The sequence below is a fragment of the Colletes latitarsis genome, chromosome 3 (assembly GCF_051014445.1).
Source record: "Colletes latitarsis isolate SP2378_abdomen chromosome 3, iyColLati1, whole genome shotgun sequence".
In the NCBI taxonomy this organism is placed as follows: Eukaryota; Metazoa; Arthropoda; class Insecta; order Hymenoptera; family Colletidae; genus Colletes; species Colletes latitarsis.
In genome coordinates this window covers 38,536,360-38,553,222 of record NC_135136.1, presented here as the reverse complement: position 1 = coordinate 38,553,222, position 16,863 = coordinate 38,536,360, and the positions used below count along the sequence as shown (strand labels likewise).

At 40.9% G+C, this 16,863-nt stretch overlaps 3 protein-coding genes across 7 annotated transcripts in view; 2 read left to right on the top strand and 1 right to left on the bottom strand.

The window, feature by feature from the left end:
- LOC143340460 (uncharacterized) overlaps positions 1-16,863 on the top strand; it is a 641,167-nt gene that overhangs the window by 314,666 nt on the left and 309,638 nt on the right. The window lies entirely within an intron of this gene.
- Syn (synapsin) overlaps positions 1-16,863 on the top strand; it is a 49,665-nt gene that overhangs the window by 7,144 nt on the left and 25,658 nt on the right. For all 3 annotated transcript variants that reach the window (XM_076762428.1, XM_076762429.1, XM_076762430.1), the window contains exons 4-6: positions 380-633; positions 715-850; positions 972-1,076. In XM_076762428.1, the coding sequence (XP_076618543.1) occupies positions 380-633; positions 715-850; positions 972-1,076 (495 nt within the window). The remainder of the gene's footprint in view (positions 1-379; positions 634-714; positions 851-971; positions 1,077-16,863) is intronic.
- Timp (Tissue inhibitor of metalloproteases) overlaps positions 916-16,863 on the bottom strand; it is a 29,061-nt gene continuing 13,113 nt past the window's right edge. Inside the window, exons 1-5 of one of the 2 annotated variants that reach the window (XM_076762432.1) lie at positions 13,264-13,469; positions 4,473-4,599; positions 4,260-4,342; positions 3,921-4,157; positions 916-3,105 (exon numbers count right to left, since the gene is read on the bottom strand). In XM_076762432.1, coding sequence (XP_076618547.1) covers positions 2,884-3,105; positions 3,921-4,157; positions 4,260-4,342; positions 4,473-4,599 — 669 coding nt within the window. In that variant the 5' untranslated portion in view covers positions 13,264-13,469 and the 3' untranslated portion in view covers positions 916-2,883. Of the gene's footprint in view, positions 3,106-3,920; positions 4,158-4,259; positions 4,343-4,472; positions 4,600-13,263; positions 13,470-16,863 lie in introns of those variants that run through there. The other variant, XM_076762431.1, reaches the window with a different exon arrangement.

The following is a 16,863-nucleotide window of genomic DNA, read 5'->3' as shown; positions in this document are numbered from 1 at the left end:
GGAATACGTTTGTATACCAATAATTGAAGCGTCGGGTAAAACTTCTGCCCGACTTGCGCCCAACGCTTGTCCTCGTTCGCCTTATTGGCAATTGTTCCAATAATTACTACCGTTAATATTCTGAAACAGTGTGCAATTTAACATTTTTCCTACCTACTCTAAAAGAAACCATGTCTTTGTTATAACTTTTAATTATTTCGAATGACCTTTTAAAGAGAACCTATATTAAGAGTAGAAAAGTAAAATTGTTATTAAATTGCCGTTCAAACTGTCGACACAATTGTTTCACCTCAAAATTTTAATCAAGTTCTCTTCTTCCCTGGAACACAATTGTTAGACAAATGTCAATACTTACATAAAGTTTAATTGTGACAATTAGGGTGCATCCATTTTGGGAGCGGCAGTGTCCGGTGCGACGAGAGGCCCATCTTACAACAAAGACCGTTGCTTCACTCTTTTGGTGATCGACGATCAGAACACCGATTGGAGCAAGTACTTCCGGGGTCGCAGGCTTCACGGCGATTACGAAATCCGCGTAGAGCAAGCGGAATTTCGGGAATTGTCGTTGACGGCGAGCGAGGCTGGCACCGTCGTGTCCATGGCAGTTTATCGTAATGGGACCAAAGTCATCCGGTAAGATGGCGTCCCCATTTCCACGATCCCTCAGATTTTACCATCCAACGCATACTCGATCGTGTAAAATTCCGTTGACAGATCCTTCAAACCTGATTTCGTCCTAATACGACAAAACTTAAAGGACGCGGGGGAGGACAACAAGAACCTTCTTCTCGGTTTGATGTACGGAGGTGTCCCGAGTATTAACAATCTCACCGCAATTTACAACTTCCAGGTGAATATTAATCCGAGTATCGGTTAAAAAATATATTTCAACGCGCTGGAAGGAAAAGAAAAATGTGTATAAATGTTTGTAATTTAATGAGAAACAGAGTCCATCGTAGTGGTTCTTCTAGGATAAACCTTGGGTGTTCGCTCATCTGTTGGGGCTTCAGCGTCGTTTGGGAAAGGACAACTTCCCTCTGATCGAGCAAACTTACTATCCCAATCATCGCGAAATGGTGAGTAAAAAAAAAAGAAAGAACTTTACATTTTTCGTTTAAGTGGTACATAATACTTACAAAAGTTAACAAATGGAAGAACTAAATTAAAATACATCGTTTCGGGTTAACGTGCGTTCTCGTGCTAGGAAATGCCAACTGACTCCCGTCGCATTGCGCGTTTAATGGTTTGTACTAAATTTCTACCCACATCTAGGGGGTTTGTTCCTCGTCACCCTCGGCGAGAAACAATGATCACGCTCGGTTACAGATAGAGAACTTAATCGATTACGTTATATTATAATACGACGCTCAGCATCCGCATACATTCTCTGAACAATGAGACAACGCAATCTTTAAGCGACCTTTACATCGTTGTCTTAACCCTATCGAATAGTTTCTTTTTCTTTTAGAAAATGTATTGTTTCAATATTCAGAGATTTATATAAAACTTCGCTAAAAATTAAATACACTTCGTTAGCTTTTTACGCAGATAAGACAAAGCTACGTACAATAGAGATAAAAGTGAGAATAATTTAAGAATGCATAATATACATTAGTAGCCTATATGTACAACTAAAGGGATGGCCAATCGATGTTGAAAATGCTCGTTGCTCTTACTATTTCAGATTCTCCATAGCTCGTTCCATTTACATTACCATCGAACTGATCGAATTATTTAATTAAACAGAACGAGGTTAGTAGCATTGACTTGGATGGAAGATCAAAAGCTTCGCTGAATGTATATTCAGAGATGAGACTCTTCCATGAATAATTCTCAGCGTAAATGAATTATATATCGAGTAAATCTATTCCGTGCATTTGATTATTCAGATATTAAAAGCAGGCTGGTTCTATCGAAGAAATAAGTCGTGACGATGTCTAATTAAGCGAGAAAAATTCAATAACACAATACTACGGATCTCGGTTACGCGAAGGAAATAATTCATTGTGGAAATGCAAGCAGTTTCAAGGGTCCGTCAGCAAATTGTATCAAACGAAAACTAGCAGCTTAACGACTAGCCGTGTACGATTCTAACCATTTAATTCCCCGTATTTGTTCACGAATTACTTTTGTACTTGCTGACACAACCTTCCAATTAATACTTTTGGTAGAACGCGCGATAATAAATAGAACGCAACACGATGCAGGGATGAAGACGTTACATTGTCAATAAATTAATGCCATTCTCTCGAATAAATAAACGTACATCGAATTCACTTGACAGCAAGAACCTTCAGGGAATTTTGTGACAGCGTCGATCAGTTACGTGTTTGGAATCGTCACTGACACGAATAAATAAACGCGTCTAAACAGAGAGCATTAATTTTTTGACGTTTGATGCGCTTTGGAGATGAATCTTACCTGTGAAATCACGATCCTCTAAGGAATCTTACAAAGTTAACGTGTATAGTTGTATCGAAGCGTGCCACAGGTGATAGGGCACCAGGGATGGGTACATTCGAACGATTTTGATATTAAAATTCGAATAAGATAATATAATGCAAACTAAAGACAATGAGAATATGTATAAACACCACCATATTCGATCAACTTCTACTTCTACTTGATTCGTATAACGTAGAAGTAAATATAATCTGAATATTGACGTGTTTGATCTCATTTTCATCAATTGATAGTACTCTCATAACGATGTAAGAAGAGATACAATAATTTTATCGAACATAAGAATCGAATAGGAATTAATAAACTATTTTTTTTAATACATTTTACCCATCCCTGCTGGGCACAAGCAACGGCGATTTTCCCGTCAATGTAATCGATTCTTCCAACTGTGGGGACAACAAGTACGTCAAAGGAAAGACTTTAGGGTTCCCGCAACCTTTGATATTCGCGTCTCCGTTGATATTCTTTGATGCAGTTCTTGTAAGGTACAGATGGAGTCCAAGAGCATCCACCTGGCCCAGCCAAGCACACGCCATATTTTTCTTGGCACTCTTCAGGACCTGGCTCGCTCTCCCATAAACATCGCTTCCTTCCTGAATTCTCCAGAACAGCACCCTTCTGCCACCAAAATATATAATCGATCTGAAGCAAAACAAAAGAGCACGATGTAGTATCGCCGGAATTTTCCTCTTTCGGTAGGAACAACAAACAGAAAACATTCCGCTTCATGGATCTGAATGGAGAATCTCTTTGACAAACAACCATTTTCAAACATTATTATTATGTGGAACGACTCTACCTTACAATAATTTATTTTCCATACGAAATCTGTTCTCTCACGCAGTCTGATTAGAAAAGTCTGCTTCTCCTTAAATTTTAATATTAAACTTTCTATTCGATTGGTATAAAATTTAGTGGCATCTTTAATGCGTTATTGAAGTATACGAGAAACGTAAAAATCCTGTATTTCCGATAGATCGAATTTATGATCAATTGACATACTTCTAAATTGGTATTGCTACGTACTGGTTTTGTAACGAGTTAATCTGGAATTAATATGTCACGTAACCAGTTACGTAAAGTCTGCACAGGGTGCGCCAGAGGCAATCGCTAAAAATTTGTGAAGAATTTGGGACAATAAAGTACAGAATATACAACAAATTAAAGAAGTAGTTGAATATTGAATATTCACATGTATCGTGTTGATAGTTGAAGTAGTTGGTTCGTCGTAAACAATATTAAAAAATGTCGTGAGTTCTTAGTGTCGATCGTTAGCGACCACCATGGCAACCGACGTGTTAATCAAAATTCTCGATCTAGAGTGCAGAAAGTTATCGATCTGACGCGTAATGACCCAGAAACGAATAGGTCGTGTTTCCCAGGAAAAAGAAAGAACCGAGGGTGTGTATATAAAAAGATTCCCAGAGAAACGTTGAAAAGAAATATTTTACACTTACTTCGCACGCACATCCACGGTGATAGAGACCCCTGAAACCTTTTCGCTGTCTACTGGTCACCTCGCGCCACCTCATCGATATATTGCAACTCGATATATGCATTTTTCCATCGATTATTTTCGCGCTTACTAAGTAAGTGTCACCAACATTCAAGGTTATGCCGCACATGCTGTCCATCGACGCGGTCCATAAAATCTCTTGCTTGGAGAACTCGGCCGGATTGAACTTGTTCCGTTCCTAATGAAAACGTTTTCGCATTAAGATACTCACGGTGCCATAAAATGACCGTAAAATGACACACAGGTCGCTGAAACAAGGTATTTCCATACGCGTACGAACCTTGAAGACTTTATTGACTTTCACGTTGTAGGCGGTTTCGAACTGGGGCACGTGTTTCACCCTCCTCACTCTCACCACGGCGACTGTAAAAATGGAAAAACAACTCGTGTCACGATACGGAGAAACTTCGATAAGAAGAAACGCCAGAGCGAAATTTACCCGCCCGTGTTCTCGGAATTTATAATTAAGATAATATTTCGATATCGCGCTTACCGTAATCTGAATTGCAGAATAGCTTCTGGGGATGGGTTCTCGCGCAAGAGCATCCAACGACCCTTTGCACCGGCGCTAGCGATAACGCTATCAGTAGAAAATACGTCCAAAATGTTAACGGCCACATCTGAGAACAAAAGGGATGAATTAACGATACCGTACAAGCGAATAAAATTTATATTAAACAGGGGTGATGCTAGATGATTTAATCGTCGCGAAATAACAAAATGCTTCTTTCATTCAAACTCCATTTATCTTCGAAATCCGATTACGCGCGTGACTCAAGGTGGCTGTCACCTGTCAGATACTACGAAATGTATAACTTTATTCGACGAACGCGAAAGAAGCTCGTTAAGCAGAGAACACGTGTTTCTTTTCAATTTTTTTTTATTAAAAGAAGCCAAAAGCAGCAATGAATCAAACTGTCCCTAAACAACTAATTTCAATTTGTCATTGAGACATCTAAATCTGGTATGTTCGCCGCCCACCCACGAGCCTCGTTAATGCAAATTTATTCGATCCTTCGACGCGAAGATCTGCAACGCATTCGAATTTAGGTGTGAATTCTGTGGAAACGATTGTTAACGAGGCCGTGAATAAAGTTGCGCGGGCTCGGACGCTGAAATTGGATCGACGATCGAACGGTTATCGACGAATTAATTTCGAATTACGAACGTCAATTATCTCGGGTCCTTCGAATCAAAATTTCCATCTCGAGCATTCGATGGGTCAAGCAATTCTTGAAACTGCTGTACTTTGTGTAATTTTAAATGAAAATTAGATTTTGGGATGAATCGTTTAGCACTGTAAATTGTCGATCGCGCTACTTGTTGCCGCGTATCGAGAAATAATGGCGTGGAATTCCCTTTGGGCCTGCAATAAGCATTACGGAAGCGCTCTAATTCGACCCAGTTTATCGACGAGAGTTAGACCAGATCTAAATATAGATATTAAACGGTAACCAACGTCGAACACGGTCCAGAAACGTCGCGTGCCGCCCAAAAGATCGTAGCATTGATGATGCGTTTCCTCGGACTGCGAGAATAGACCGGTGGACAACTAGAATCTAGGCAATCCTAACGGAACACATGCCTGTCGCGGAATGCTCACCGATAGCCAGACCTCGGATTACGTGATTCGAGGAATTCTTAATGAAAGTTATCATTTCTACGTCGTACGATCTCTCTATTAATCTCTCCAAATATGTAGGTTATTGAAATATGAACAACTCAATAGAATCAACGAGAAATAGAAAAGTTCGAGACATCTATTTTATATTTCCATAGTTTCTGTATTATATGGTATAAAATACTCGGTTAAAGCATGCAAGGTAATTACATAGAATAGAAGAAGCACCTCCGATGATCTTGATCTTGACACGTGTCATCTCAAAAGATTTCATTAATATATTTCAGTTTCTTATAGATTCAAATATTGGTTTCGAGTTATATTAAAGATTGGTTCTGGCGTAGTATCGCAAACGAATCGTCGCGTTTGTATCGATAACAATACATCACGCATGAAAACGTTCGTTACGAAGCGTAACGCGGTGTCGCGGACAGATGCAAGTGCACTTACGCGATGCAAGTGTTTGTGCACGACGGGCGAGCACGTAGGTGCATCCGGTAATCATCGTTTAATTCCAGTTTGTATCGAATTGATTGGACCTCGTTGAACCCTTTGCACGACCGACGATAAACTTTCGTCGAGCGATCGTTTCGTCAAATTTATACGACAGCCCGCGCTGGACAATGACAGTTGCACCGAGCGAAAAGAGGTGTTATAATAAAGCCAATCCGACTGAATTGCTCGCCTCTACGATTGGAATGCTCATAGAGCCACGCGATGAAATTCTATTTTATTACGATGTTCAACTATAGCTGACTTATGCTCGACGTCGTTTCAAAGTAGGTGTTGCAGTGCTGACGATGACCAGCATTCCGTTCGATGGTCGCGAACCTCGCAGTTTGGCTGTTCGAAATTATAGCAATAAACTTGTGCAACCTATAAATAGGGATGGATTATTTTACGAGAACTGTTTTCGAAAGTTTCCTTTGGCAATTGATTCGCGCGTACAAGACCCCTGACACGATGTTGCTTCTTCTGAGCTCTAGCCAGTAAGATTCGTGGCTATAATTCGAAAATAATTCGTCCGTAATTTGTCGAATGCGAAGCATATCGAAAAACCAGGCGCGTAATTGCTCGGGGGGAATTTCTGCTGGCAAAGTTTGTGGCGCCCACACCCAGATGATACCAGCGATATTCTCACATGGCATTCATCCGATGCACTTCATGCATCATCATGCAAAACGGATTGATTGGCCGGCTGATGTCATAGGCGACTACGGAGTTGCATTATTTTTATTTCCGTACGCGATAATAAACACACCGACGATGGCTATGGTGAACGTCGGTTCACGCCTCGTGACGCATCGCGGTGACGATCTCACGCGGTTTCATACGTGATTCGTCATACGCATCAGGATTTATTTCGCTACAAATTGAGTTACGCCGCAGCGATCCTTTGCATAATTATTCGCCCCCACCTCCAAATGCACTCGTCGACGTGTTTAATGCAGGTCACGACCCACGAGTAAATGAATATTGCTCGACACGGAAAACAAATTCAGTTTCTAATGGACATTAAAATTGCAGAATTATTTATTCGCTGATTTTCCGCTGAAGTGCACGCGTATGCAACTTCTTTTTCTCGAGAATTTTCACATAATCGAATAAAAAAAGATTCTTTCTCGATTAAAATAGCATCACTAAAGCATGCAAGACTCCGTCTCGGTACCAAAGGGTTAAGATCTCCGTAAATGGGCTTTGGTTTCGCGTGTAATCAAGGTAAAAGCCCCCTGGTAGTCGACACCTTTAATTATCGAGTCGATACCGGTTATGCAACCTTGTTTCCGAGGCAAAAGAAGCCTCACGAGTTCCCAGGATGGAAAATTAAGAGATTTGGACAGTGTTTCTTTAGGCTGGTGCTCGTCCCTCTCGACGATGCTCGCGCAAGAATGCGTTTCGTTTTACCGCTGTCAAATAAGGGCTCCATAATCGTTTCGTGTTTGCGAAACGAGCAACCGTAAGTACACACTGGCCTCGCATACAGTGTACTAAGTAATTTACGATCGATAACTCCTGTCCGAAACGGAGATTTGTGATTGCGCGAATGTAAATAAGTGCGCAAGGCTGCGCCAATTAACCTTAAACTCCGAATAAGATCGTACACGATGGAGCGCTGTTAAACGTAAATGAGTGCCGGGTTATGCACTCGCGTTTCAGCTCGTACTTATGGTAATCCAACAGGAGTGCGCACGTAAGTGCAATATTATAACTCTCCCGTAGTTTTTTCGCGCCTAGTACAAGCATGAAATAAGCCTAGCGATAATTCATCGCTAGCGTTCCTAAGAAACGTCGATTTATTACGATCCAACGATAATACCGCGGAATTTGCTCGATACAAATAACGATCGACCAGCGTTTTCAGATCATTAGCGCACGCAAATGACTTCCCGTGCAGCGGTTTGAAATTATTTTACGCGTTTGCTTCTTGCTCGATAACATTGAAACGAAAAGCTTCGACGCTGAAGTAGCATTAAATAACGTTGCATAATAGTCCTATCGGAGTCGACAACTATTGATCCGGCGATCCCTTATCGACAGCATTAAAATCACACTCGTTCCGTCAGCACGTGACTTTACGTAACTCCGTTGATACGAGCGCGATTTTATTGTACGTATCGGGCGAAAGGGGTATTTCATGTCCTGTCGTAACGGGTTATGGCTTTCGTGCGTCTTCATTAATACACGGGAATCGGAATGATATTACGCGCGATAAAGTATGCCAGTAATAAAACGCGAGACACGCGAATATCGACGACGTTCGCGTCGCGCGGAGTCTTTCGAGAGCCTCGACCGAAAGTCTTTGCGAGTTTTTAGCCAAAGAACGGGCCTCGACAGTGTTCAGAGAACGTCATAGTTCCGAGTTGTCAAAGTGAGACATAATACACGCCGACGGAGTGCACTTCCCGTGATTGTAATGCGCTAATGCGTCTACCAGACCTTTTTCTACCTACGTATCTACTTTCTCCAGCCTCACGCTTTCGTTCGCGGGTTCCATTACACGTTACGGGCTCGCCGTTACAACTATATTATGACAGATCGTTATATTCTCATTGCAGTTTAATACACTGTCCTTGCATCAATTTCTCGGAACACGAATTGCTAGAATAATTTTCTATCGGCACTTAAAATGATAGTTTCCTTCTTCCTAAATTCATTGGTTTAAGTTTGAATTTCTATTGAAACATATTCAAGAACATATTAACATGAACTAAACGTGTATTGATATCGTATAAAGCTACGAAAAGAGCACCAAACATTCTGCGACCAAACTTCTACGATCCTTTTAGGTCCACTCGCCAAAATCAACATCGAATCCCAGACACGTGATCGTACAATCTTCTTTCATAATCGCGATGAGTGGAATAAGCAGCCAAAGATTGGCCACTTATCCCCGAGATACCCAATCATTTTACGAAAGCATCAACACGACGAACGTATCAACTTGTTTGAAAACAATAGAGACAATTGGCGCTGTCATTAAGCGCCGACATACGCAAATATCCTTACGATTGTTTGCAGTTTACAGTAGGCGGATTAACGCGTCCATTAGTACGCTTTCACAGCGAATTCTTCAAGAACCGAACATTACACCTAATATCAGCAGCGCCGTATCAAATATTACGAACGTGTTTCGACTCAGCAGTTTCGAATGTGGAAATCTCTACGGGGTGACACGAAAAGTTCCCGTTAGAAACACACAATTTATCGTTAGGTTGCAATGTCATCCAGCCCGACGTTTTTAAGGGAGAGGCCGAACTTGTCCGCCTCTAAGCTAATTTATTTTTGCAGGATGATAGATTATGCGTCTCGATTGCTGTGTGCAAAATATTAGGTGACAGGACTCGATAATTTCAGAGATATGACTAATTAAAGTTACGCCCGTACTATCTATTGCAAACATCAATCTTTATCAGCTTCTTTCATCGAAGTGGTCATGGCGTAGGTGACATAAACGAGAGTTCATGCTAGGGTAAACACTCGACTCCTTCATTTCTATTTATTGTGAAATATTTAATAATTGCCCTTGTTTTATAATCTTGCAATTCTAATCTGTAGATAAGGCTGTAATTATTGCATTTTGCACGATTAAATTGTTTAGATTCGATACTTAACAGTAATTCTGAGAAAATAAGAGACGTCGATCGATAGTAGAAGCTGTCACAATATTACGTCGAGAGAATACACCGTTAAGAAATATTGCAAATAAACTAAAATTAGCGTACGCCACGGTGCAATCGAAAGTCATGCAACGGAAAACGTCAGGATCTAATAAGTCGCTCAAACGTTCACGAAGGCTAAAAGAGATAGTTTAAAACGTTCGTAAGCGGTAGAAAAAACGTGAAGCTCATTTTCGATGATAAGTAGAGGAAGAACGAATGATGTATTAAGTGATTATTGACTCCAGCAATTAATCATTCCTCGACAGATATAAATCGACCGTACACAGATCGGACGATTTGAAGCTAAATTCAACAGATTCCTTCCTCAAGGCAGTGTATACATCGAAGCGAAAACAAATGTACGTTTCTGTTATCGTGACTGGTGTTCGTCCCGAGGAATTAATTTTTTTTTGGAACTCTTCTCGACAGTATAAATCAGTAAGGATTTATTTAATTTCGATGGAAAAATAAATAATCCTTTTTGTAGGAAATAGAGCAGCTGTTTTTCTGGTTCTTGAAATTTTTTATTCAGAGATGAATACGCGTTAAAGAAAATCAAGCATAGAATGGACCTTTCTCTTTTTAAATTTCGTGAAATTCGTTTGATCTACCGCCCTGAGTCGTTTCCAGATTGTATTATCATGTTAATGACTAACGTGACCGAACACGAAATCTTTGTCGCGTGAAAAAGAGACGAGCCACGCATAGAGGACCCGTCGAAAAGTAAATTTCATCGTGGCAATTTTCGGGATACGAAATTGCATCGAAGGAATGCATAACTAATCGAATATCATTAAACTTAATAACAACCTCTTAGTGACAAGGCGATTAGGCTTCTATAGGAAGTCAATGGACCCATGGAAGAATTTATTGGAAATTTCTGATACCTATTTTTCAGCAGTATTGTAATGGCGATCACGAGAACGCAGAGTATTTTATTGGTATGCCATTTTCGTCGGCGTTCGTTTACATATTCATTAGCCCTGCAGTGTCCGATCTACATTAATTTGGGTCGGGCTATCCGAACTGATCAAATTTTTGTTAATGAATTGACGCCTCCCCGTCTGAGATAGGATACGCCGATTACCGCTTTCGACGCGTCGTCGATGCCAACGCCATGTTTACTGTTCAACTTTCGCTACTCGAGGAAAAGTTGAACATTCAAATCAAATATAGAAACATCTATCTCGAATTTTATTAGTTCGATAAAATAAGCTTGATTTATTTTTCTGAACAATCTTTTTAATTTACTGTCGTCAAACAGTCATCTAGTTGAAATATGAAAGTGGTGTTTAAAGTCTTCGTGTTTTTTTTTTACGCTTCCTGATTTTAATGTAGATTTCTCGCGCGTGAAATTGCTCTGCATACACATACGAACGGCAAATCGGAGCGCTTAACGGGAGTGTGAACGATGCATCGTTTATGCGCCCAGCAATTAGCATGTCTCATAATCAGTCATGCTAAATACTGCACAGAGATCTTCAAACACGGTCTTATAATTGGGTATGCTGTAAAATATTCAGGAGGAAAGATGAGCTGCGAATTCTTATTTTTCAAGACACGATGCCTCTTCCATTGCACGTATATAAACATTCAGCGCGATTATTATGAAATTCCGAGCATGACATCAATCGATAAGACGCGCGAGTCTGGGAAACCGTTACGTAAACAAAATACATATGCGTACATATCAAGTACTGTAGACAGCTATACTTAGGTATCGCCTCCAAGGTTTCGCATGACAATTCTACAATTGACATTTTCGCACCTTCACTTACTTTCTTCAATAATATTTATGGGGAAGAATAAAACATCAATGATTTCTCTAAATGATAATTATTATTCTTAACGAGTCATTTATAATTTAATGTGTTCGTAACACATGATATATTTGTAGGACCATTTAAAATTGCCTCGTTGCTAAATCAGCTACGTATCGCCATATCATAGATCCTCTGTCTTATCGGAATCAACTATGCATCGTGTGACAAGATGAATCGAGATTTTTCCCAGAAACAGTCGAATCATTATGCGTTTTGAATTCGCAACGAGAATGCAACTGCGTACGCGAATGCAGATGTCCGGACAAGTATTAATGATACGATCGATCAATCACCGGCTAATGAATGGTCGAATAGCAACGCGGTGGCACGAACCACGCGTGATTTCGAATCGCACTCGTCGAAGATGAATCGATGACGTGACGCGCGCAGAAATGATATACATTTTCCGGGCCATTTGAGGCAAACAGAGCTCGATTAAACGAGTTAATAAACGGCTATTCAATTTTGAAAGACGCGATATGTAAACGTGCTACGCCACGCCAAGTGTTGGGAATTAATAATCGCATTGAACGAAGAGGCTTTCGTTACTCGATCTTACAAATCTTATATGGCAGAGTTGGCAGTTATTCGAATAAATTCTTACCGTGATAAAAACTTATTACATAATTAGTTGGCATTTTTCATGAAAGACAATCAGTTACCCTTTAAATAAAAATAAAAATTCAATTATACAACAGAATATTTTATAATGAAAAAACTCACTCTTCTATTATTGCATGAAAGCATTGTGTCACGCGATTAATCAATACATAAGTACCGCTGACATTTTTGCGACACGCTTATCGCGATTATCAAACATCTATGTAAAAAAAAGTTTATCGAGCGTAGTTCACAGAAATTTTTAAATTGCGGAATTAAAATGTAATCATCGATTCCGAGAAAGTGTGTATCTTAAATATTATTATCTGATACGCTACTTTATAATATACAGGGTGTGTCAAGGGTAACGTAACGTGCGGCTGGATTGTGTTTAACGGGTCAAAATAGAACGGAAGAATCGTATAAACGTGAGCCTGGAAATGCTCCATTACTTCATTAGAGGTCAGAGATGTGCTGAATTTTAATCCAAAAAAATTCCGATGAGAGATATTATTTTGTTTGTACATTCGTATATACCTAATTTAAAAATATTCGAAATTTGTAAAGAAGCGTCGAAAATTAATATTTGATGATTGTTTGGCGGTTAGTGGGTTAAGAGGAGTTTAATTACACTGGAGAATATCGAAGCACATTTCGACCACTTCGCGCTGAAATCATCGAGGCACCCGGGCGAGTGGTTAACGGAACATTATGTTAAATAATTCCCCGTCGAGAGTGAGTTTTGTTTGCGCTGAAAATTGTGACCATTTTTACAACGCGTTCCCGTGTCCACTTTTACACGAGAATTTCATTTCGTCCCGACCCACAGAAACGCGTCCTTGCAACATGACAAATTCCAGCGTGAACACCTTGTACATACTCGCGCACGGCATTCTCGAGTAGTCATTTGAAAGACAAACAAAAAGAAGCATCGATGCTCGCGAACGAGGAAAGTGACTTTCGACGTGACTGCGCATAAGTCTCGATGGTCATCGGTTGCAGATGCTTGTTGCATTCCATCGAGTCAACCTTACCGAGTATACACGCGGCCGTCTATTAAATTGATGTGGATGAACTCACTCTAGTTTCCCGGAGAATGCACGCAAGCAACTATCCTCTTATATCTTGGCACGCGAACCACGCACGGAAACCACGAATCCCGCGCGTCGGGGTTCACTCGATCACTGAAATGTCACGGGTACCGGACCCTGGGGTCCGACAAAAAAATAGAGTCCTTTGGCGAACGGTATCGCGGTCGCGACTCGCGAGACGTCGACGCTCGGACGATCACGGAGAAACTACGGTCACGCGAACCTCGAAAGCTCCCATTCGCGTTCTCGTCGCGTACGCGAAAAACGTTGAATCGCGACAGGCGAGCGAATCACGGACGATCGGGCCTCCGAAAATAAAAATTCGCGCGCCGATAGCGGGAGCGTAGCAGGTGGAGGCTTCTAAGACGCGCGTCAAAGCAGGACTGCCCCAGTTCCATCGTATTACCCGCTATTATATTCCAAGCGCGGCGGCAATCCGTACGTGCGTGTACGCATGAGCCTCTGAGCTCATACGCCGCGCGAATGCACACACTCGCGGCACGCGAAACGCTTTCGGCCGTCTGCCGACGTGCTCGCCGAAAAAGGAACAGGAACACGACCGGGGGGCCCACAGTGGGGCCAAACACGAGATGGCCAACCATTTCTGTTTTTAATTAACTTGGATCGTGACGGAAATAAATCCGATAAAACTCGATCCAACCTTCCACTGTATTTTCAACGATACAATGGATCGTACCTTTGGAAATTCGGAAGATGTATCATTTTTTATATTATAGGCTGTAAACGAATTCTTATTTTTTAATGGGAAAAATTAGAGGCCAAAATAAGACGAAAATCAGAGATACTAATTTGTTGATTGAGGCTTCGATGTTTAGAGGATTTTTGGTTCCCAGGAAGGTTGTTTTGTTCAACCGTGGACCACAGGATCGCGGCACGCGTTTTCGGCGGACTCTCGACGTTCGCCGAAAAAGGAACAGGAAGGCGAGCGGCGGCCGTACAGGAACCGCGATTAATCATAAATTTGGACGTTGCGTCATGTTGCGCCGGCGATGTGCTCGGAAGTGCAGCCGACAAGCGGACGATTACGTCGATTGCTCGGGGTAAAGACGATGGATCGTTGCCCCTCTCGATGAATGAATTTTAATTGACCCCTGTTATATTTCCGGGAGAAACGGTCGATTCGACGGACCACGAACTGCAAACTAATGCTGGAATTATTCGAGCAATTTTACTTTATAAATAAAACAACTTGGAACAGTGCCACACCCGGAAGAGCAAGAGGGTGGGCACTTAAAAATTAACCGAGACAAATACGTCGCGATACTTTCAAACATTCCACCAAACGAGACTAGAGAAGATAAAGAAAAAGTTTATTTTATATTCGTATACAGGTAATGTAGTATTTTCAACGAGACAGACATTGGGGGCTTATTCTACTGATTTTGAAGATCCAAAAAGTCCGTGTAATCGTACCTCTGGAAATGGTTCCTTTTCAGGTTATAAATTCACTTTGTTTGCAGAGTCTTTTCCACGAATACAACTCAAACGGCGTAGAATTGGCTGATAATTATGATTAAAACCGTTCAACGAACGATTCGATCTGCAAAACGAAGGAACTTATGTTGTACCTTCTCGAGTCAGTTAATGTCCGTGACATGATGCTACGATCAGACAACACTTGCAAGCGCGAGAGAACTAATGAGTTGTATACGGTTTTTATAGCAAGTGGATTATTGATACCATGACAGTTGCGGGTTATAAATCCAAGCAATCTGTGCACTGCGTCTATAATATTAATGATGTGCTTGAATTGAGACAAGCAATCATCGATCGTATCTCCTTAATTTTGTTTTTCTGTCTTCCCTTCCCTTCCTTCCACGTAATGATAAATTTATATTATATTGGTAAATATCAAACGTGGATATATTGTTTGTCCATCGTACGAAGTGCATTCTGTTTCCAATCTTCCGTTCGATTCCCCGTGCAAGACAGCTAATATTTCTGACAGTGGAAACCGAGACAGCAACAAGTCCTTTAATTACTTAACGGACGAATGTCCGTGCAACTGTCCTGCCTGATTACTCGATTAATCATGAATTTGGACGTCGAGCTGTGTAGCTCATTACCATGCACGAAAGTGCACCGGTCGTATCTCGTCGCGTGAGTATTTTGAAACGGTACGAACGATATCCGGAGAGAGCAGAATAAAAATGATCGAGGGAACCTGGCGCGGTCTTAAACTGGACGGCAATGAATCTTTAATAATTCTGTTTGCATAACGTTTACCTTACGCGAACCTGCTACAATAATTTCTTTCGAAGCGTCGGTAGCTCGGGACCGGACTGTGACGCAACGAGAGGGAGGTACGTGAAATTTGATATGTTTACGTACAATTATGAAAATTTGTCAATAAATATTCGTAATTAAATTCTACGGATACGACACGATAGTCAATCGTATCGCGATTTTTGGGACAGCTGCTATTAGTATATTAAACTCTGCATAAAGATAATATTGTGATGCCTTGAAGGATAAAAATCGCGATACTCTGAATGAAATTACTGTATTATTAATTGCTCGCATAACATTACGATTCCGACGGGATGTCCCTGCGAGGCAACTTTTGCTCGGCCACTTAACCGCCCGTGAATCAGATCGCACCAGAGCCAGACCGCGGCACGGACTGTTCTACTTGAAAGTAATTAAGCAGATTTCCTTGATTTATGCAACGCGTTGACTTACCGCTTGAACGGTGCATCCCAGTTATCGTTCTAACTTGTTGCATCTACTTCTATTAATACTTCTCGACCCAAAATCCAGTCAGGCATTGACCATTTAAGGGATTACATTATATAATATGTAAATTTTTCTAATTTTAGTTTTACTGTACAGTAAAGCTCTTTATTATTCTACTACAAGCCTATGTATCGTGCCAATGAATATCACTGTATTCTTTTGCAAAATTTTTATTACATTCAACGTTTTTAACGACTCAATAAAAATGCACCGTACGAACGGTAGGTAAAAGTGTTTACATGACTACGCGATGCAGCAATGTTGCAAAACAAGTTCCAATCTGCTACGCGAAGATTAAGAGAATGATGTGACTAATGACTACTCGTGTCTTGTCGCGCCTCGTTGAATGATTATATATTTTAATCGAAGAATCACCAACAGAAATGTCCACCGTACGGCATTTAGTTCTTATCGCGACGTTCAGGTATGTTGTTACACGCGATTTGCAAATTTTCCAATACGAAACGCCGAAGGAAAACTAGGCTCGAGTTTACACATCCGTTAGAGGCACTGTGCGTGCCGTGTCGTGGGTTTATGGTATCAATGCGTCAATCGCTATCGAGAATATAGAAACGAGACGCTATAAGTGCACGTTATCCGCAGAAATATGAAAGTCTTCGACTGTAAATCACAATTTAACTGCCTCGACGACTCGTTTCGCTGGGAGTTCGTGTCGACAAATTCCGTAAACTTTTCTGTCGAATGTTTCTCGAAAATTGCAGAGTTGCAGACGCTTTGACAGCAGAGTTAGGCAAAACGGAAATTGAAGATTACTATTAAAGCAAAAATCACGATTGCTGATTACAAACACGTTGACCACTGCTGTTTTCAT